The following is a 21,286-nucleotide window of genomic DNA, read 5'->3' on the forward strand; positions in this document are numbered from 1 at the left end:
CCTCTTTGCTGAAAATAGCCGATCTACAAGCTCATCGCGTTGTGAGCTTGTAGATCTGCTATTTTCAAAAGATCTTGAAATAAAATGTGGAAGATTTGAAAGATTTTTGAAAAATTCCAACAACACAAATCTGGTACGGGGGCTCCCCTGGCGGCTGGCACAAAACATTTTCAGATGGGGTTAGGGACAAATACATATTAATTTGGGGGTCCATGACATGAACCATTGGTTTAAATAATTGTGAAACAAGCCCAAATAATCAACCACACTTGAGAAAAAACAGCAACCCGCAACTACCAATTTTTACAAGCAACTTTACAGAAAAACAAGTCCAAAGTCGCTTATAATAAGCGGGCATGGCAACGCTGGCTGCCATCCTGACGTGACGCAATTATAGTAAATCCCATAGTCCGCATTGACGAGCGCTCTGTGATTGGCTAGTTGGTTGTTTGGCACATAGATATATTATTATAGATTAGATGTCTTTATCAGATATCAGATTATAGATTAGATATAGATATCTATGGTTTGGCAACCGAGAGTTGAGTTAAGGTTAGCATTGTGCGTTCGGAAATGCGCACTCGCCTATTAGTTTGTTTGGGCCAGTACGCTCAGTGCTTAATTTCCGAACGCACATCATGTGCTAGCGGCATAGAGGCATAGAGGTCTATAATATAACGGATAGCGGTTGCAAACAACCAACCAACCAATCAACCAGTGCGACTGTCCTTCCGGGCTATGGAAACCAGGCCAACCAGACTGTCTTGTCTTCTTCATAGTAACCAATAACCTCGCGTCACCAGTCTTTCCACCTAAGTAACGTCAAAGAAGTGGATAGTACCTAAGTACATTTTTACTCAAGTACTGTACTTAAGTACAGTTTTGAGGTGTTTTTTTTACTTGAGTATTTCCAATTTTCAGTATTTTTATTTCTACTCCATTACATCTCAGAGCCGGAGGCAAATATTATACTTTTACTCCACAACAATTATTTGAAAACTTTAATTACTAGTTACTTTGTAAATTTTGATTATCATTACAAAACACACTAACCACTTCAGCTCTATATAAATGTGTGGCCATTTGAAAATAGCAGATCTACAATCTCACAATGCGTTGTGATGCGATGCATTGTGAGCTTGTAGATCAGCTATTTTCAAAATATTTATTTGAAAACTTCTGCATAATGAGTACTTTTACTTTTGGTATTTTGAGTACATTTTGATGCCAATTAACACGGACTTTTACTTGTACAGAGTATTTCTACATTGCAGTATTGATACTTTTACTTAAGTAAGAAATGTGAGTACTTTTTCCACCACTGAACCAAAGTTACAACGTTAGAGAGGGATACTTGGCTCAATGCTGCCATCTATGTACGACCACATGTCTATACAGTCTTAACTATATGCTAACAGTAGGAAATGTAAAGTTTATGTAATGTTATCCTCCCTTTGCTGTGCCTTCGTGGTCAATAATGTAAGCGTATTCATTTTCAATGTAAATGTTAACTGGTATTGATATCATATTTACAAATATAGCAGCTTATCGCATTAAAAATAAATAAACAGATAAACATTTCAAACATTCATCATCATCACTCAACAACACACTTTGCCATCTTTACTACGATGTTGGCCATTGCAGTTTTTTATTTTCCTTCTATGAGATAATCTAAAATATCAAAACCAAATATGTAAACAAATATTACATTCTTATATATATATGGAACAGTCTCATTCCTGGCCACTGGAGGCAGTAGATATATGTGTGTGTCGACTATGGTCGGCGACCTCTCAGAGGCGTGGTCTAAAGAGGAACCAACCAATAAACAAAGAGCACTTCTTTCACAACATTCCAATCCCATCCTACTCCCTTCCTCCTCTGCGTGCACACTGACACGTACCTTGTGTACTGTGGACAGATTTTACCTGGCACAGGGGAAAGGAAGGAGTGTATTTCTTTTCTTTTTTAATTCCCTGTCCCAAGATCTTCCCTCCAGCCAGCTATTGTAGATGATCTGGTACCATGGAGGCAACTGACGCCACTGCAGGTAGGTTGACACTACTATTTGCTAATATACAGCATTGTGGTGGTTATTAATATGTTGTGTAACTTGTGTTTCCAAAGCCTGCAGCCCTGAAGCTGGGTGCAAGAAAATACAGTGCTGCTCAGGCATCATTGGTGTATTACTGTTATATGTGGTTCCAGACAGTCAATGCAAAGGCTAAAATGTAAATTAAATGGCATGTTATGTAGACAGATGCCAGGTCATTGTTGACCCAGCATCCTATAGTGTGTATAGTTTCAATGTACAGATTATTGTTTTTTTGTGTGGATATTCTACTGTTAGGCTGATGATAGGTTCTTGGTTTACCTATGATACTAGATGACTATTTCTATGCATTTGATGTATTACCTTGTTGTGTTGTCCTTGATTACTGTAAATCGCTCTGGATTAAGAGCGTCTGCTAAACGCCTAAATTGTAATCAAGACAGTTAAGTGCAGCACCTTACTTGCCCTCGTCTTCTCTGTAGGGGCTCCTTTTGTTGAGCAGACCTCCTCTGGAGATGTCAGCAGTGATGATGGGAAAGAAGAGCAAACCACGACGCAAGATGCAACTCCCAGAGAAGAAGGAGGGCCACCGACTGAGAGCAGGATGAAACGCATTTTGGGGTTTGAGAAGGGAGACCTTTCTTCTTGGCATCGTCTGGTGTGCCTCCTGAACCGGCCCACTGACCCTGCATCGCTGGGCATCTTCCGTTGTCTGTTTGGTGAGCTGTCTGTTCTGGGCCTATTACTTTCAGGGACCGTAATCAAGGAATGAGGTGGACAATCAGCTGCAAGAGTTCTTCTTTACACACACACACACACACACACACACACACACACACACACACACACACACACACACACACACACACACACACACACACACACACACACACACACACACACACACAGTAAAATCTTCTGAGACTGTACAATTGGAGCCAAATGGACCCGTAAGTACAGTCTCAGAGTTACAAAATTAAGGCAGGAATTTACCGTGCACTATAATTTCTTTTTAACCACAGGCATGCTGATGGCTATTGACATCACTCAAGAGCGTGGCCTTAGTCACCTGGACTTCAGGTACCTGGATGGGGCCCCGATATGCCGCTTTCCGCTCTTCAATTTCTTACAGCCATTGCCGATGGATTGGATGTACTTTGTCTATGTGGTAATGTTCTTTGGTGGGTAATGTATTACTTTTATGTATTATTTAACGTAATGTTCTGTATATCTCGGCTCAAAGTTAACTTTTGTGTAGGTATGCTGCCTTTTAATGAGACTAGATGAGCTGAGAAGGTCTTTTCATCAAGCCTGCCAACTCAGTAACAATATATGCTTGGGATCACTGCAAACATTTTCCCAAGAGCTGCCTCCAATGCTCCCCGTAATCACCCCCTGCACCAGATGTTGCACACCTGGAGATTGAGCCCTTTCCGATGCAGGTCCTAAACTTTGGGACAGACTCCCCAACGTTAAAGGCTGCATTACTGTAAGACAACTGCTGCTCTGATACCATCGACACATTTAGTACTAGACTAAAAGACCCATATCTTCTGTCTTGTCTACTCCACTATATGCCTCAGCCCTTTTTACTTACTTTACTTAAAGGGATAGTTCACCCTCAACATGACTTTTTTCCTATTGATTAGTCACCCCATGGAGACTTGAATTCATGGATATTGTTTTGTTTTTGTCGCATTCCTAAACCAACAATTTGATGACCGGCAGCGGTTCTGGTAGGAGAGACAAAGAGTCTCCTTTATGTCTCCTACCGGAACCGCTGCCTACCGGTCCGCTGGTCAAATATTGGCTTAGGAATGCGACAAAAACAAAATATCCATGAATTCAAGTCTCCATGGGGTGACTAATCAATAGAAAAAAAGTCATTTTGGGGCTATCCCTTTAAGCCCTTTGGATCCTCTAGACTAGAGAGCATACAGTAGGCTTTTGACAAATTATTGCCGGTTCTTTCGAGATCTCCCACCCAGTTGACCCACTCTCAGACATTTCTGTTTGGACACTTCTCAGCCTTTTTACCCAGCTTTAAATCTTTTGCAGGTTTTTATTTATCATTATGAACCATGTGTACAATGTCCTGTCTGAGAAAGGTACTCTTAAATACAATCTATTATTAATTGTAAGGTAACTAAGTGAGCGGACAACAGAACCAGCAGCAAAATAAAATGGAAATCCCAAAATTAAGTAGAAAGCTAAGTGCACTTTGAGGACAAATTCAGCGTGGGAAAACCAGTATTAATTGGCTATGTACCCTTTGTGGCTAATGCTCTACCTCCTTATTTCCATAATTTCTGAAGTGTTGTTCCTCTAGTTTTGCTCTGATCTATTAGGATGTGTATCCATTTTTCAAGGCTTTGTTTTTGTGGTTCTCCTTACAGCCTAGGGGTCACTAGGTGTTACATAACAAATGTACTCCCTCCTTCCCAGTCAGTCCCCAAATTACCAGTTGACACAGATATGAAATCCCCAAAGTCAAGGATTTATTTTACATTTAAGAAAAGAAAAACGGTAAACATTACCTCAGGGTGGGATCATGAACTCTTAAATACTAAACAAAATACTATTCTTACCCAACATAAAACCAAAAATACAAAATGTCTTGCCTACTATAACTAACAAAAACAGAGCACATACTGTATGGGGAACAAAGAGAGAGGTCACCCACCCCTACACTCCCATAGCATTACATTATCCAGAACTTTAACCCATGGTCATTCTAACGCAACAGAAACATGGGGTGCTGTGGGTTTGGAGGCTGGTCAGGACGAGAGACATATTATTAACTGGAGACAGGCATCTTTATAGTCCAGTCCTTAACCACAGGAGCCAATCACCAGCCTGGTTTCACCTACACTCCCACACCATACCAGCTGGCACTCAATCAGTCACTCATCACCGCTCAATCACAATGAGGGGAAAAGGACAGGTAGAGGGCAAAACCATATATATATATATCTATCTATGGGTAAAACAGCCCACGATACAAATGACAATACACATAGGACCCCTAGAGTCATAACACTCCTTAAATCCAAATGTCATGCCCCTGTCCCAAATCTCACTGCTCCTAGCCCTTTTGCTTGGGTTTTTGCCGAAAATGGTCATTTGTTTTTACACCAACCTGTATAGACCATCTCTAATGTACCACATTTTACTTAAAGGAGAATTCCGGACAAATTAAGTGTTATCTTTCATGTCTCGTTACTCACCTAGCGACGTAAAAAGTGGCGTTCTTTTTTTCCATATATTCCCCTGTCGTCATTTTTTAAACACCCTCCGTTGTTATAATGGGAGCGCGTGGGTTAGTGAAGTTCGTCTATTATAACCGATGCAATGTTATTTTTTTCTCTACTACGATTCATTGTAGAGTCTCATGATAGTCAAACATGCGCTGAAAATTCCTGCGAGCCTGCCGTTAATGGCGAACGATTTAACACTGGATGCTTGTTTCTTTCCAGAACCTGGCAACTCGTGTTGCCAGATTCTGGAAACAAGCAACCAGTGTTAAATCGTTCGCCATTAACGGCAGGCTCGCAGGAATTTTCAGCGCATGTTTGACTATCATGAGACTCTACAATGAATCGTAGTAGAGAAAAAAATAACATTGCGTCGGTTATAATAGACGAACTTCACTAACCCACGCGCTCCCATTATAACAACGGAGGGTGTTTAAAAAATGACGACAGGGGAATATATGGAAAAAAAGAACGCCACTTTTTACGTCGCTAGGTGAGTAACGAGACATGAAAGATAACACTTAATTTGTCCGGAATTCTCCTTTAAGTTTCCTTGTCTCATACAGTATGCATGGACTTGCTATATACAGTATGGTTATCTGTCAAACATGTATATGTTCCTTACTATAGGTGCTGTGGGTATTATGCTTGGATGTTTCTACCGTCTCTCCTGCCTTATGTTCATATCCACCTACTGGTATGTCTTCTTTCTGGATAAAACGGCATGGAATAATCACTCCTACCTATATGGCCTTATTGGATTCCAACTCACACTCATGGATGCTAACAGATACTGGTAAGATATCTGTTTTGCATCTGATTGATTGCATTCCTCTAATTGTTTGCTCACTTGATTGAACAGATTTATGTTTTATTTGTAGGTCAATTGATGGGCTACGGAAACCTGCGAAAAGAAATGCCCATGTGCCACTTTGGAATTATACTCTCTTAAGGACACAGGTTTGTACCCATACAAGGAATGTTGTCCATTATAGAGTCAGTTAACTATACTATGGACATGGATTGGAGTGTTGTTCTTCTAATGAAGTCTATATTTATTATCACTTATAGATATTCATTGTGTACTTCATTGCTGGAATCAAGAAATTGGATGCAGACTGGGTGGAGGGTTACTCAATGTCATACTTAGCACACCATTGGCTCTTTGATCCATTCAAGTGAGTACAAGCTAAAGCACAATTGCTTGGTTTGTGTGGTTACCTTGTCATGATGTAACTCCAAATATTAGCAACATACTGTATCTTCAGTATGTTCACCATAGATTAAAAACTATTATGATGATCCAATATATTCTCCCCATTAACATTACATTGCACAATGAAACAGGTTTCAGTCACATTTTTAGCACATAAATGAACACAAAGTGGATTCTGGATTCTGTATATAATTACAAAACCTGTAAGTTTCTTTGTTGTTTTTTGGGGTGTTTGCACTGATTATATATTGCCGTTTCTTACACGTGCAATACCAAACACCGTGATCTGGTTGAGGAAGCATACCTACCAGATTTCCTTCCTAATTAAGATGAAGACAAAGTTGATCTTACTTTTTATTTCCAAAAGACGGCAATTCGGGTTTTGTGATTTCATACATTGGCAGAATCTACCTTTTTCACGTTCATTTGTGAGCTAAAAGTGTGACTTTGACACCTGTTTCCCTGTGCAATGTAACTCATTGGGGACAGTTTTGGATGATCAATTATCTATGGCACAACTATTGAAGATACATATAATACATATGGCAAGGTAACTGCACAACCCAAACCTATTGTAAAGTGTTGCTTCTCTTTATTCGGTTATACATTAAGATGTCTCACATCTTCTCTTTATTGTACTCCACATTTCTTTCTAGACTGATTCTTCCAGTGGAGACTGTAAACCTGGTGGTGGTCCATGGATGTGGTCTTGTTCTGGATCTGACAGCTGGCTACCTGTTGTTTTTTGATGCCACACGACCATTTGGAATTTTATTTGTCAGCTACTTTCATTGTATGAATTCACAACTGTTCAGCATCGGTGAGAGCTCATTGATAAAGCCACTCAGCTGCACATAGCCTTCTATTTAGCTGCTCCATTGCCTGATTTATAAGTGGATTTTCATCGTGTCGCACATCATTAATGTCAGATCTACAAGCTCACAAAGTGTCCCATTGCAATGTGTTAGATTGGTTGTATATCAATTTGATTATTTTCGGTGCACGACAAGATGCGTAACTAAGTACAAATCAGGCATTATGCTGTGGATAGAAGCCATAATGAAAATAAATGTAGCCCAAACCTCAGTGTATGGAATTAACATTCACTTATGTTAATGACAATGATTGGGGGCTGATTGTATCATTGTACTTAATCAAGAAATGTGAATGTTTGAAAGAACTTGTCTTCTAAGCTTTGTATGAATCTGATATTCTTTCACAATCATTTGTATGAGCACACAGTAACTTAACCTATTACCCTTCTTTGATTACAATGTACAAATTCTTTACAGGGATGTTCGCCTACACCATGTTGGCCACCAGTCCCCTCTTCTGCTACCCTGACTGGCCTAGGAGATTTTTTGCCTGCTTCCCAGAGTCCCTAAGAGTAGTTCTGCCGCTTACATCTCCAAACCCTCAACCCAGTACATCCTGTGTTTACCCTGAGATCCAGAACACCAGCGCAGAACGTCCAGAGACCCCCTCTCTCCCCAAAGCTTCCAAACCATGGTTTAAGCACAAGCTGAGAGCTGCGTTCGCTATTCTCTACCTGGCTGAACAGTTCTTCCTGCCTTATTCTCACTTCGTCACACAGGTATACCCTCATAAGACTGATTTATTCGACAGTCGCGCCCTGAAAATAGCTGATCTACAACCCATAAAGCCGCGTATTGCGAGCTTGTAGATATGCTATTTTTGCCACGTGACAGAGTATAAATTAAGCATTATTCCTTTCTTTTTAACAATAGGTCATAATGTTGAACACTGTATGTATGTTTTTCTTTTTTTAAGCCCATAAAACATGAACAGATTGATTTCAAAGGCAGCTGTGAGTGAAATGTTGCGAAACTTTGTTCACTCGAGTCATGTCTGTCTTTTGTTTAAAAACTAAGTACACTGCTGTAAGCCTTTTAACCTCACTAACCCAGACAGGGGATGGTTACTCAATCAGTGTCAATATTGTCATGGGCCTGCAGCAAACAGTAGCTCAGATTGCCTTTGTCAGCTGGAGGTGAAGGGCTGTTAGATGGATGTTACAATAACAGATACTTTTCTGAATTTTCATATAGCGTTGTTAATTTTTTGTACAAGTAAGAACTATACAAATTTGCAAACATGTAATAAGTTACTTGAAAAAGCAAAGATTTGAATGTGCCCAATTGATGAGTAAAACCACCAGTAGTTCTTGTACAATTTAGCTGCAATTTTCTAATTAAACGATTTCAACTAGCTTTCTAAGAAAGGTATTCTGATGCTGTGATGACTCCCAGCCCTTAAGTTGGAGAATAAAACATAATCTATTTGATATTTAATTTGCAGTATGCTGCAAAAATAATTGCAATATTTTTTTTTCTACAATAACTACTTGTTTGTATTTAGGGCTACAACAACTGGACCAATGGCTTATATGGGTACTCCTGGGACATGATGGTTCACTCTCGCAGCCACCAGCATGTCAAAATCACCTATAAAGATGGAAAAACGGGAGAGGTTGGATATTTGAACCCTGGGGTGAGCCATAGAGAAAACATACAGTCTAAAGATGAATTAATACAACTGTGAACATATTTAATATGAACTATGTTGTGTGTGTGTAGGTGTTCACACAAAGCCGGCGCTGGAAAGACCATGGAGACATGTTGAAACAGTACGCCACTTGCCTCAGTCACTTCCTACCTCGCTACAACATCTCTGAGCCTGAAGTATACTTTGATATTTGGGTCTCTATCAATGAGCGCTTCCAGCAAAGGTATGCTTGTATAAGGCCTTTTTTCATTTATAAGAAATCTTTTCAATTGATGTTACTTTAAATTAAATAGACCAATTCATTGTCAGCGTGGTGCTCATATTTGCTCTGCACTCCTCTGCAAGGATCTTTGACCCCCGTGTGGATATTGTAAAGGCTGAATGGTCACCTTTCCGTCCCAACCCCTGGCTGATGCCCCTTCTGGTAGACCTTTCACCTTGGAGGACCAAGTTTCAGGAGATTGAGGGCAGTCTAGACAATCAGACAGAGATCGTCTTTATCGCCGACTTCCCAGGTTACACATTCCCTGTTCTCTCTTTGTTCTGGAAGGGAACCAGCATGTGTTTACCTTCTTTTTATCTACCTTCTCCCTTTACTTTTTGCTCATGGCGGACCAAGTAAAGACTTTGGGTTCTGTGTGCTGCTAAACGTTATCAGCCTAGTAATTTGTGCTAATTGCAAGCATGCATCTTGTACACAGGTCTTCACCTAGAAAACTATGTAAGTGAAGACCTGGGCAACACCAGTGTTCAGGTGCTACAGGGCCAGCTGATGGTTGAGATATTAGAGGAGAAGAAAAACTACACTCTGCAACCTGGAGAGCAGATGAAGGTAGCGCAATACAATATTATCACAGTTGGCTTTGTACTTCATTCCATGAGACGACACTGGTATTTAGCTTTTTTTGTGTGTGTGTGTGTGTAGATACCTGCTGGCGAATATCACAAGATATACACAGTATCTGAGGAGCCCTCCTGCTACATGTACATCTATGTCAACACTACAGAAGCAGCCCTACAGGAGAACTTCACCAAGCTGTTCGAGCTCCAAGAAAGAATTCGCAATGGAACAGGTAAAGCTGTTATTTCACAGAGAAGATTGTGTGCACATCTTACGCCTGTATTTAGGCCAGGTGCTGGACATCAAGGCAAGAATCAAGGAGAAGAGACATCTGCACACTGTTTGAAGCTTCAAGCAGTGTGCGGAGTGTGCGGATGTTGTATCTTCTCCTTGATTAAAGCCTTTATCATGTCACTATGGAGTAATAATCACCATAAGATAGTCCAATACTGGAGTGCATGACAAATAGTATATTTCATACAAAAAGCCAACTATAAATGTATAACACAGAAGTATTTGTGGTTCTTATCCCATTTCCTCTACAGAAACGGAACCCCTGCCTCCAGAACTGCAGCCGCTTATCTCTGAAGGTGATGAAGGGTCAGAGGTCAATGCCACTGATCCAATTGTTCGCATGTTCCTGAAGAGACAGCGGCGCATGAAGGAGGTGAAGAAGCGCAGGGAGGCCAATGTGTTTGAACGACTGGATCGCTTTATGGCGAAAAAGTATTACATGATACGGAGGGGGTGAGTCTTGTTCTTTTTTTAAATACCAATTAAACCGAATGATATATCATATTCTGTACATAAAACACATGAACGTCACATCCAACCCTTAAATATTTGGTTTGTTATTAACCAACATATTCATAGACCTCTTTAGTTTGCATATAATTCTACTGTCTTCCTCTTATAGATTCTTGATGACAGCCATTGCAATGCGGAACCTGGCATTTGGTCTTCCTCCTCTGGAACAACTGACTAGGGAAGTTAACTTTGCGAATATGAAAGAGCCACAGGCAGAAGGCAAACAAGATGAGCGCCTCAATGATGAAGTTGGTCACGGGGAACTTTAAACCAGAATTATTGTGCGAGTGCTTGTAAGTACTGAATGTACAGGTCAATTAACAAATGTGTGGGCAATTACTACTGGACTGTTACTACACTGGGTACACAGCTGCCCATCAGTTGATTTTAATTTACAAATAATTATGAAATATTTTGAATTTCACTTTCAGAATATTTTTTAAAGTCAGTATTTCTTATGTTCATTAACTTCAATTTGTACAGACATTTCTGTAAATTAGAGCGGTACCAACGGTAGACTGATACATTCTAGGATATTACTTTTTTTGTTGTGCAATATCATGTTTCCTAGTTCAGTTCATTCGTTCAGGTCATTAGCTTGAGTATTATTTTGTATTGTCAATATATGACCAAACCCTACACGTTCACCTTTGCACACTGAATCAGCAAAGGCGGAGCTGTAGATTATGCTCTCTCAGTGAAAGGTCCTCTGAGAACTGATACATGGAAATATAAAACACTAATTAGTAGGCTGTGTTTTTTTGTCAGTTCTTTTTGTATTTCCTTCTATAATAAAATGTGAAAACTGGATTCATGCTGCTTCTGTGGGTGCAGGGTCCACACACATTGTAGTCCATAAGGCTTCACTTACACATTTCACTCACACTTGAAGTAATCACATTTGTGGAAATAATCATCTTTATTCATGTCAGTCTTAATACATATCTTACAGATTATAGTGCCCTTACTAAAGTGCTACAGTACAACTCTCTCCACAGTGTTGTTCAGAGTAGGTGTCATTATGGCACACAATTGATACATATACAGTCAGAGCACAATCAGTACAAGGTTACACAATATAAATAAACTCCAAATATAAATCTACCATACAGATATCTAAGAAATTACTTAATTTGTTATAAAACACAGCAATCATGATTTGTTTGGCTTAGATGGGTTATTCATTTCTTGTAGTTTGCACATATTGTTTAAAACAAGTCATCTTCACTTTGCCATAGTGCCAGTCAAGTCAGACAATTGTTTCCACTGGAGAATCTATAGAGCAGGTAACCAATTACTGGCCAAATGGTAAGTGCAAATTCATATATTCAACAAAGATAGCAAATGTCCGCGATATGAGATGCTTTTCAGTTCCTTGGGCACGGTTAATTAAAATGCAATATATAGACTTTCAGAGGTTTATTATATTTCAAGATTAATTTGATTGTGAATAGTCTCTCCACAGTTGGAAAACTTAGCATTGGCCAACATAAATGGAACATTTAGTGTAACATTATTGACATTAGTGTTAAATGCTGGTCCTTAGCTAATCTAAATTAAGTGTCATAGTCTTTCCCTTCTCCCCTATTATGTGAAAATCAACATGGGCCTCATTTATAAAGACAACTTACGTATGTAAAAAAAATACTTAAAATACAGCCTGTAAATTACTCACAATAATTCATGCACAAGCTGAGATGTACAGAACTTCAACTTGACACGAGAAGGTAGCTAAGTATGCATTGGTTTTGTATGTAGACGTGGTCATTGGCAACTAGCGGTTTGCATCAGACAGCTTAGTTTATCCAATAGTCCTTCCTGTCTCTGGCTTTCCATGGTCACATTGAGACATGATCACCCTAGAAAACATGACACTAGTCACTGCACCCTCCGTTGCATTCAGGTCAAGGGGGCAATAGAACTGGTCTGAAAGAAATTCAAGGTCAATTTAATGCCTCCCGCATTCATAATTTCTTTCCTGTTCACCGTTTGAGCTCTCAGCATCTGCAACTGCTCAAGGTCAGTCTCTCTAACTGTCCCTAATTCATTTACATTTACATACTGGTTGAGACTGAATGAAAATGAATTAATTTGGAGAAAATCTTGACTATACACCGTAGTATGCATCAAGAAGCAGCTGGCCAGGAGCTTTTTTGTTGCAATGCCTTCCTCCTAGAGTAAAATGAAACAGATGTTTCAGGCTGCTAATATGTTTTGGCCTGGACAAGAGCCTTCATCAGAAGAACCCAGCTTGATGTACTAGCAAAATAAAGGAATGTGAATCCGAGCTGAAGTCTTGCATTTATATCCTTTGCAAGTGCCACTACTTGCACCCATCTGGTGTTTTTATACTAAGCATTGACTGTAGCTGCCTGGGCACACACACAGCGAAGGAGAGACACGCAGCACGATCTCCCTGTTACCTCTACGTGACAGAGACCATCACTGAATCTTTCCTAATTTCTCTCCGATCACCCTCATGTAATGTGTTCCCACCACACACCATACTATCTCCTCACCCCCATCCTTTGACTCTTTGCTTTCCACAGACTCTTCCACTTACACATTTTGATCTACATTCTCAGCTTCCTTCATTTGTCCATTCTCATCTGCTCGTTGGCTGTCCAACATCATGTGAATTGCACAAACAGGTTTTCAGGGTGTTAAGATAAGTAAGCCTTGCCGAGCCATGAGGCCCATAGGGCAGCAGCCTATCTCCTGTGTCTGTAGCGTGAGGCAGCTTGATGTATAAGTACACCCCTTGGACATGACGCTAGTATGTCACAGGGTGTTAAGAGACCATGGTTCAAATCGGACGATCTCTTTGTTTTCAGCCTGCAAGAAATTGTTGGCAAACAGAACTTTTTCCACAAGATGTTTTACACTTAAATTTCATGGGAAATGTGCATCGTCACTATAGCAACCAGACGCCAAGCTCAACTGACGTTTACATTGCGTGAATATGGCAGCCAAATGCCTTCATCATAACTGTCACTCCACAACTCCTCCCTTATGTCAGCCTCTCTCTTCAAGTCAGACATATAATGCTTCTCTTGAAACCTACCTTTAACCCATCTGATGTCAAACTATGGACTGGTATTAATTAGTCCTCTCAAACACGTTTGGCTTCAAGGTAGATTATTTAGCCTGACTTATTTTTAACTGTAGTTGCGTGTCAGTGTCGTGCACTGAAAATAGCTGAACACACGACGCACAACTAAGTATAAACTAGGCTTTGCTAAGACAATTCTTACTTTCACTGATGTACTCCTCACCACAACTGCTCATAGGTGCAGTTCTCTGTCATATGCCTTGAACCTGAACCACCATGATCAATCCTTTTGCCCACAAAAATATATCATGTTCCCATCGGGAAACAACATTACTAAGGCCACTGAACGAAAATAACTTCTTGGGGGAAAATCTTGTTCACATAAGTGTAATTTTAGGATGGGTTGTGGGAATATGCATTGCCCTAATGTAGAAAAGGGTTCTACCTATTTGTATTTAAGCATAAGCGGATTTTCATTTTGTGCTGACAAAATAATTTAGTGTTCAACTTAAAGATGCATTGTGCGATATGGGGCCCTAACCAATGTAGAAGGGGAATTATGGTAACAATGGCTCTCCCCATTCCCTGTGACACTTTCCTCTGGCTCCCCATACTTGATTAAATAATCTCATCATGCACCCAATAGACTACAACAGACAAATTGAGACACATTTAGCTACTACTACTAGCCTGTCCTGTTTCAGTTTTGTTAGCATGTCAAGTGAAGAGGTAGGTGGTTTAAATGCATTAAACAATTACATTATCATCAACAGTTTGCACACTGCAGTGCAGGCCTCCCATAGCACAATTTTAATGCACTATGAGTAAGGTGACCATATTTGAAAACCCCCAAACTGGGACCCTTAAGTGAACCCGCACATTTACTATGATTATTTCTCTTGCATTTTCTACATTCTATGTTTTATCCAGCACCTGTCCAGATGCTTTTTGGATGTGCATGCTTTTATTTTGATTATCACTTTTTGCAGGCATTTCTAACTGCAGTTACAAGACATATTGGAGAACTATGGTTATGGGAGTTTAACCACTTAAGCCCTATTCAAAATTAAAAAAACAACAAAAGAAACTGCCAATCTACAAGCTCATACAATGTGTCGCATAGCGGCACAATGCGAGTTAAAGTCAAGCCAGATTTACAGGGTTTTGAATGGAGAGGAAAAACTACATTGACAGCTGGCACGTGCACATATTGGCTGATAGGGTTGGTTATTGTTACTTTAAAAAGGTATTGATCAAATTAAGACTACCAAGTAGCAGAGTCCAGCGATCAAGACCTACTTCTCTAACATCATACGACACATGATTGGCCCACTACAGCTTCTACAGCTCCTGTGTTTGAAGTTTGGCTCGTCGTCTCATTTATGATATGGTCCCCAGTGCCCACTTCTTTGGGGTGTTTTTGCCACAGTACATTTGCACATACGTAAAAATGTGTCCTCTACATTTTCTAACTATTAGGAACAGTGGGCTATTGCCATTAAGTGTCTTGCTCAGACACAAACTAGGCCGGGGGTGAACTGGGGACCTTCTGTTTCCGAGGCGGCCTCTCTCTCTACCCCATTCAGCTATGGCTGAATTTCATTCCGTTTATGTGATGCTTCTGAAGCAGTCAAAAGTGTGGCTGGCTTTGCGTTATATTGTGTCAAGGCCTCTTCCACTCCAGCAGAGCGGATCTTTTCCAGTGCTGGAGATAAAATAAGTACAGAAAGGTTATGTCTGGCTTCAGAAAAAGCAGACTTGTTTATGTGAAGAATTATAAGTGGGTTCTAGGCACTGGGGTGGTGCAGTGGTGTAAAGTGCCTGCCCACCACCGCGGACGCAGGGGGGTTTCGAATCCAACGTGGTGCATCCGGCTTTGTCGAGCACTTATCTATACGAACACAATAGGCTCTATGCACAGCAGCCATATTGGAAAGAAATTGGGCTTCTTCTTACTTCCTTCACAGGTGTTACCAATGATACTAATGAAGACTCTGTTCCATTCTGGTCAGGGTGCTGATATCGTGCATGTTGGCTCACTAGAAACACTCCATTTTGGTTCCCAAATGGCCCCTTATGGTGGGTGTGTAACTCTGAGAGTGTACAAATGGATTACGGGTCCATTTGTACACTCTCAGAGTTATGGGGGTCCTTGAAAATAAGACAACCACTATGCCACACTAAATGGAACAGAGCCTTAATTAGTATCATTGGTAACACCTGTGAAGGAAGTAAGGAAGGGGCCCAATTTATTCCCAATATGGCTGCTGTGCATAGAGCCTATTGGCCTGTGTTCGGGGGAGGTAAGCCGGGCGGGGAGGGTGATATTTGTCACCGACAGGCTGTCAGCAGGGAGTGCTGGGCCGGAGGAGTAGGGCGGAGGCTCTACATCCTCCCGGTGGGGGCTACTACTCACTGGCAGGTGAGTCAGTAGGATACAACAGCAGTGACTGACAACACACAAGTGTGGAATTAATTGGCATAACATCGGGGAGAAAAAGAATAATAATGAAAATTACCAAAAATAAGTGAGACTAACTGAAGCAGCATATCCGTTGCATTGTATTGTCGTCAAGTCATGTAAATTATACTAGAACTCAAATTATGTTTTAACCACTTAAGCCTATTTCATACAGCATTGTATGACAGTTTGAAAATGTTTGCCTATAATGACGTGGCCAAAATTATGGACGCTAGGTGGAAAGTGGTTAAAATGGCTGTTTAAATGCATACTTTATTTAATTTAAAAAATATATATATATGTTTTCTTTTTACTATTTCAGCATTGTCAGTAGTGTAGACTCTACACTACTGACAAAGGTGAAATAGTAAAGAAAAATCATCTGTTCTGTTTCTTCTGAATTTTACACGGCACACCCAGCCCTCTCAGGCGGCACACCGCGGAACGGCGGTTTGGAAACGCTGGTGTAGAGTGACGTGTGTTATACTCAAGTACTTACAGTTACAGTACATGACTGATATTCAAATTAAGTACTCCTTTGGTATCAGTGCCATTTCAAGACACTGGTACTCAGACTGGTATTGTAATTTTCCAAACAATACCAAGCCCTGTTGGTCAGTAGCGTTACATCTCAATGAAACGTCAATAAAACTGATGTTGCTGAGCAAGAGCAGAGTGCGGGATTTTTGTTCATGATTGCATCACAGGCCTTATGAATATAAAAAAATATCGCACAATGCAGCTTTAAGGTGTGTTTTACAAATGAGGCCCAATGCATCTACATGTAACATACACACAAGAGCACACCTACATAGAGTTTAAATCAGAAGCAACCTTTTGTTCAAATGACCCCTCAAAACTTCTTTGTATCTCTACCTTGGTTGAAGGTCTGGATAGAATACTCCGTGCATTACACCTTCAATCACAACATTTGAAAAGGTATCTAAAGATGGAGAAGAAGAAACATATTTGAGCTTTTGTTAAAAAGTGGCTATGTGTATGGCTGTAGTAAACATTTCCACAAATGGTTAATCTTGCAAAGGACGCAACTGGAATGACTATGTTAAGGAAAGGGTAGTATGTTTGTGATAGCAGTGTGTAGTGTAGTGTATTGTAAGTACAGTAGTATGATCTTACCATGGGTAGATGGGAGCAGATAGGGGTCTCTCAGAAAGAGTAAAACTGGTTGGTGTGAAAGTTTACTGTAAAATAACCCACAAATGAGGCCACTTAAGTAAAATCTCAGAATGCAGAAACAGTGGTACAAAGGCAGTGGCAACAGCATAGTTCAAGAGGTACAGAACATTTTAAAATGGGCAGAACAGATCAGTTAACTCTTCTGAGCTTTATTTTGACAATACATTTTAAATATTCACAAAAAACATATCCAAGAAAACTGGAAAAAGAAAAGAAAAAAGACTGACCTTGATTCTTCTGATTCCGTTTCAAATGACCTTGAGTGAAAGAAAACCGTATGTTTACACACACAGTGATCTAGATCGAGAAAATGTATCTCACACTGTAAATGGGAACTCTAGACTCAACAGCACAAAACTCCTCAAGCGGTGGTTTCTTTTTATGGAAAACCCACAGCTCAAACTCACCCACAGCTTTCTGTTTTTGGCACTGAAGGAAAATGGCGGATATTCAGGAAATCCAGGAATATCTTTGGAAGAACCTCATTCTCCATGATTATAGTCTATAAAGAAGAAAAAAAAAGGCAAATTACAGTGTATGTGATGGACAAGAACACAAACCTATCTGCATAGCTCATGTTGGGTTAAACCAAATCATTTTCATTTGTGATTCTTTTTAACCGTCAACTTTAGTCCACATAGTTTGTATTGGTTCAATGTTTCATGATTCAAATCAGTCCTAAATAATATTATATAATATTGTAATTTATTGCAAAACAATATGATACTTCTAAACTGTACCCTGTTGTAACCCACAGGTAACCACAAAAAGACGTTGGGGAAGGGCTTCCATACGGACTCAAAATAATGAAAAAGTATCAAAGCAGGAAGTTCCACACATGCAGCAAAATATGTATTAGTGCTATTAGGTAGTGCAGAGTTTCAAACAACCCTCTAATCAAGGAACACAATAGGCTCTTGACGTACAAACAGCAATGCGTTTTGAACTAATGTACTTTCTCAGGCAGCATTGCTGCAATGCTTGTGTTCCTTGCTTATGACCTTTAACCCATTAAGACCTGAGGCCGATTCTACAAATGCCTTCTAAATGAGTAGTTCTCAAACTTTTCCGTGCCACAAGGACTCCCAAATTGATATGTATTTGGTTGCAGACCCCATCTGAAAATGTTTTGTCCCAGCCCCCCCCCCCCCTCCTCCAAATGTTAAAAAAATAGCAGATGTACAAGCTCGCAGTGACGTGCTGCTGTGAGCTTGTATATCTGCTATTTTTTATTTATTATTTCGTTTAGTTTTTCAAGTCAGATAAGAAAGACATGCAACATAGAGGTATGTTGAATTGCACCACTTGTATACTTGTAAGACTGTATACTTCATCATATGACAAACAGCTCACAGGCTCACAACATTGCATCGCAACGTGTTGTGGGCTTATAGATCTGCTCTTTCAGGGCTGTATTTTTCTTCTTTCGTCAAAGCTAATTAAGGATCAAATTACATACAAGCCTGATTTGTTTAGATGCAGGTACCTGTAGATAGAGCTCCAGACCTAGCCTCCTCTGCTCCAGAACCTTGGGAACCCAGTTCCTTACATGTTTAGAAGGAATCTCAGGTGGCTTTATGCTCTTCTTTAACTAGAGGTGTTCAAAGATCAGATGCAAATGAAAATGAAAGAAAAATCCAAGATAACTCACAAGTACACGACACATAACTACTAGTACTACTGGCTCAACTGGATGGTGGGATGCTCACAAACTCACCATTTTATGCAGAGCATGAAATTCACTGTAGCGCTTCTCAACAGCATGCTGCCTGCCATTCATGAGCACATCAATGCTAAAAAGCTGAAAGGGAAAAACAAAATAAATTTATACATTTGTGTTAATGCTACAGTAATAAAACACAGTGAGTCAATTGTTTTTGTTGTCGTTTGGCTGAAGACATTATGTATGGTATGTCACGAGTTTATCAGAAAATGTACACACCACCACTTTATCTCACACAGTGAGTGCATTATGCAAGGCAGGCAGTAATTATCTGTGTCAGCTAGTTATCAGGAAACATCTGGTTACTCTTATCCAAATGTGAGTACACTAATGACTCCTCCTGTGACACTCTCCCACTTCCCTCAACTTGATCTGTTCCTTAAATTTCTGTAGGCCTATTTGTTGTATACATTTTGTTGTTCTTATCAAGATACAGTCAAATGGATTAAGAAAATCACCTAACCTTGGACCAAGACTGTCAAACATTCATTTATTTAATCGATTCTGACATTTTAAATGTCAAAATCGATAAGAGAAATATCTAAGAGTCCAAGGCTAGAGAATCACGCATACAAAAACCACATGCTATTCTTGTGATCTTTGAATAAAATGCGATCTCGATTTGGAAGCCATCATTATGTGGGGTGAACAAATACGAGTTTATCTGGTTGTCTCACTGTAATATTATTGTTGTAATGTTTACACCTGCTGATGAATACAGGATCACTCCCCAGAGAACAGGTAGGAGGCACAGACAGGTGGCCTGCTTATTATTGCTTGAATTTGTTCCCTTTTTATTTTTATTTGATCTCATAGTATATACTCTCATATACTATGATTACATTTAAATATAGTTCTATAACAAACAGTAGTCAGGATATTTCATGTTAAAATGGAGCGGCTCTGAAAAATTATACTATATTTGAGGATATCATCAATCGGATTTCGGCTCACAATCATTGATCGAACACAAAAATAAACTTAAGTCGATTTTTATGTTCGATCAATGATTGTGAACCCAAATCAATTGATTATTCTCGTTTTAGTCGTAGTGGATCGAGTTGCTTACTGTAGCATTGCTTGCTATAAAATAACCCCAATCCCGTTAGCAGTGGCATATATGGTCGTCAAGTCAAAGCAGTATAAGTACTTGATCTAATTAATTGACATTTGTAGTTTATTTTCAGGGTGACCATAACAAGTTGGCTGCCAATCTAAATACGTGACAGCTAAGAGACAGACAGACGACCCGTGTTGCCAGGTTTAGCGAGAAACAAGCAACCAGGTCTATGAAAACAAGCCCAAAAGAAGCGAGTAGAGCGTTGTGAGCTTGTAGATCTGTTATTTTCAACAAAACAAATCTTGAAGAAAATGAAGGAAAAAAAAGTGGAATATATTTTTTTGAAACATTTTAACAACACAAATCTTGTAATGGGGGTCCACGGCATAACACATTTTCAGATGGGGGTCTGCAGATACATATGGAGGTCCTTCACATAAAATGTTTGAGAAACACTGGTTTAAACAACATTCAGGAAACAAGCCCAAATAAGCAACTACACTTTAGAAACAAGCCCCCCAAAAAAACGCAACCCGCAGCTATCAATATTTACAAGCAACTTTACAGAAACACAAGCCCAAAGTCGCTTATAATCAGCGGACATGGCAACGCTGAAGACGACAGACAGAGTAGCTTACCGTGTATCCTTTCTCAATCGAGCTGTTTTCTGAACGGAATGATGGTATTGAGACCCTGACGGGATGCATTGTCACTAAAACAACAACATTAACGAGGACAGAGCATAATATATAACTCTATAAATGGGACACAGAGCCACGAAACCCAGCTTTGAAAGCTGGCAAATAATACTGCTGTTGGTCACTCTCGTCCCCCTGATAAAAATCATTGCTTGTACCCGGCAGTGTTGCCACATTGTGTGAGAGAAATAAGCAACCTGGTCTATGAAAACAAGCCCAAAAGAAGCGACTTACAGGCCACGGTGGCCACCTAACTGACCATTGGCTTTTTGAAAATAGCTGATCTACAAGCTCACACTTATGGATTTGATATTTTCAAAGAAAAAACTTTTTTTTTAAAGGAGGACATTTTGGAATATTTTTCAATCCACAATATTGATCCACAAAATGAATGG

The 21,286-nt window shown here is 39.8% G+C and overlaps 2 protein-coding genes across 3 annotated transcripts; one reads left to right on the forward strand and one right to left on the reverse strand.

Moving 5' to 3' along the window:
* Positions 1 to 1,880: 1,880 nt before the first annotated feature.
* On the forward strand, positions 1,881 to 11,510 carry ggcx (gamma-glutamyl carboxylase). Its single transcript, XM_080420473.1, has 15 exons — positions 1,881 to 2,053; positions 2,539 to 2,775; positions 3,079 to 3,237; positions 5,941 to 6,106; positions 6,192 to 6,270; positions 6,382 to 6,488; positions 7,183 to 7,346; positions 7,819 to 8,120; positions 8,906 to 9,037; positions 9,124 to 9,275; positions 9,398 to 9,567; positions 9,754 to 9,884; positions 9,978 to 10,125; positions 10,439 to 10,640; positions 10,810 to 11,510. The coding sequence occupies exons 1-15, from the start codon at positions 2,029 to 2,031 to the stop codon at positions 10,967 to 10,969; spliced, it is 2,334 nt and encodes a 777-aa protein (XP_080276599.1). The 5' UTR covers positions 1,881 to 2,028; the 3' UTR covers positions 10,970 to 11,510.
* Positions 11,511 to 11,605: 95 nt separating this feature from the next.
* On the reverse strand, positions 11,606 to 21,032 carry snx24 (sorting nexin 24). 2 transcript variants are annotated; one of them, XM_080420502.1, is made up of 8 exons: positions 20,832 to 21,032; positions 19,128 to 19,211; positions 18,897 to 19,001; positions 17,818 to 17,912; positions 17,638 to 17,667; positions 17,351 to 17,415; positions 17,090 to 17,156; positions 11,606 to 12,559 (listed from the first exon to the last, which is right to left on the reverse strand). In XM_080420502.1, the coding sequence occupies exons 1-8, from the start codon at positions 20,898 to 20,900 to the stop codon at positions 12,502 to 12,504; spliced, it is 573 nt and encodes a 190-aa protein (XP_080276628.1). In that variant the 5' UTR covers positions 20,901 to 21,032; the 3' UTR covers positions 11,606 to 12,501. The 2 variants fall into 2 exon arrangements, with proteins under 2 accessions (XP_080276628.1, XP_080276629.1); XM_080420503.1 differs by lacking the exon at positions 11,606 to 12,559 and having other exon boundaries at positions 16,513 to 17,156.
* Positions 21,033 to 21,286: the final 254 nt, after the last annotated feature.

Source organism: Gymnoscopelus braueri (assembly GCF_963280865.1).
Source record: "Gymnoscopelus braueri genome assembly, chromosome: 22".
NCBI lineage: Eukaryota > Metazoa > Chordata > Actinopteri > Myctophiformes > Myctophidae > Gymnoscopelus > Gymnoscopelus braueri.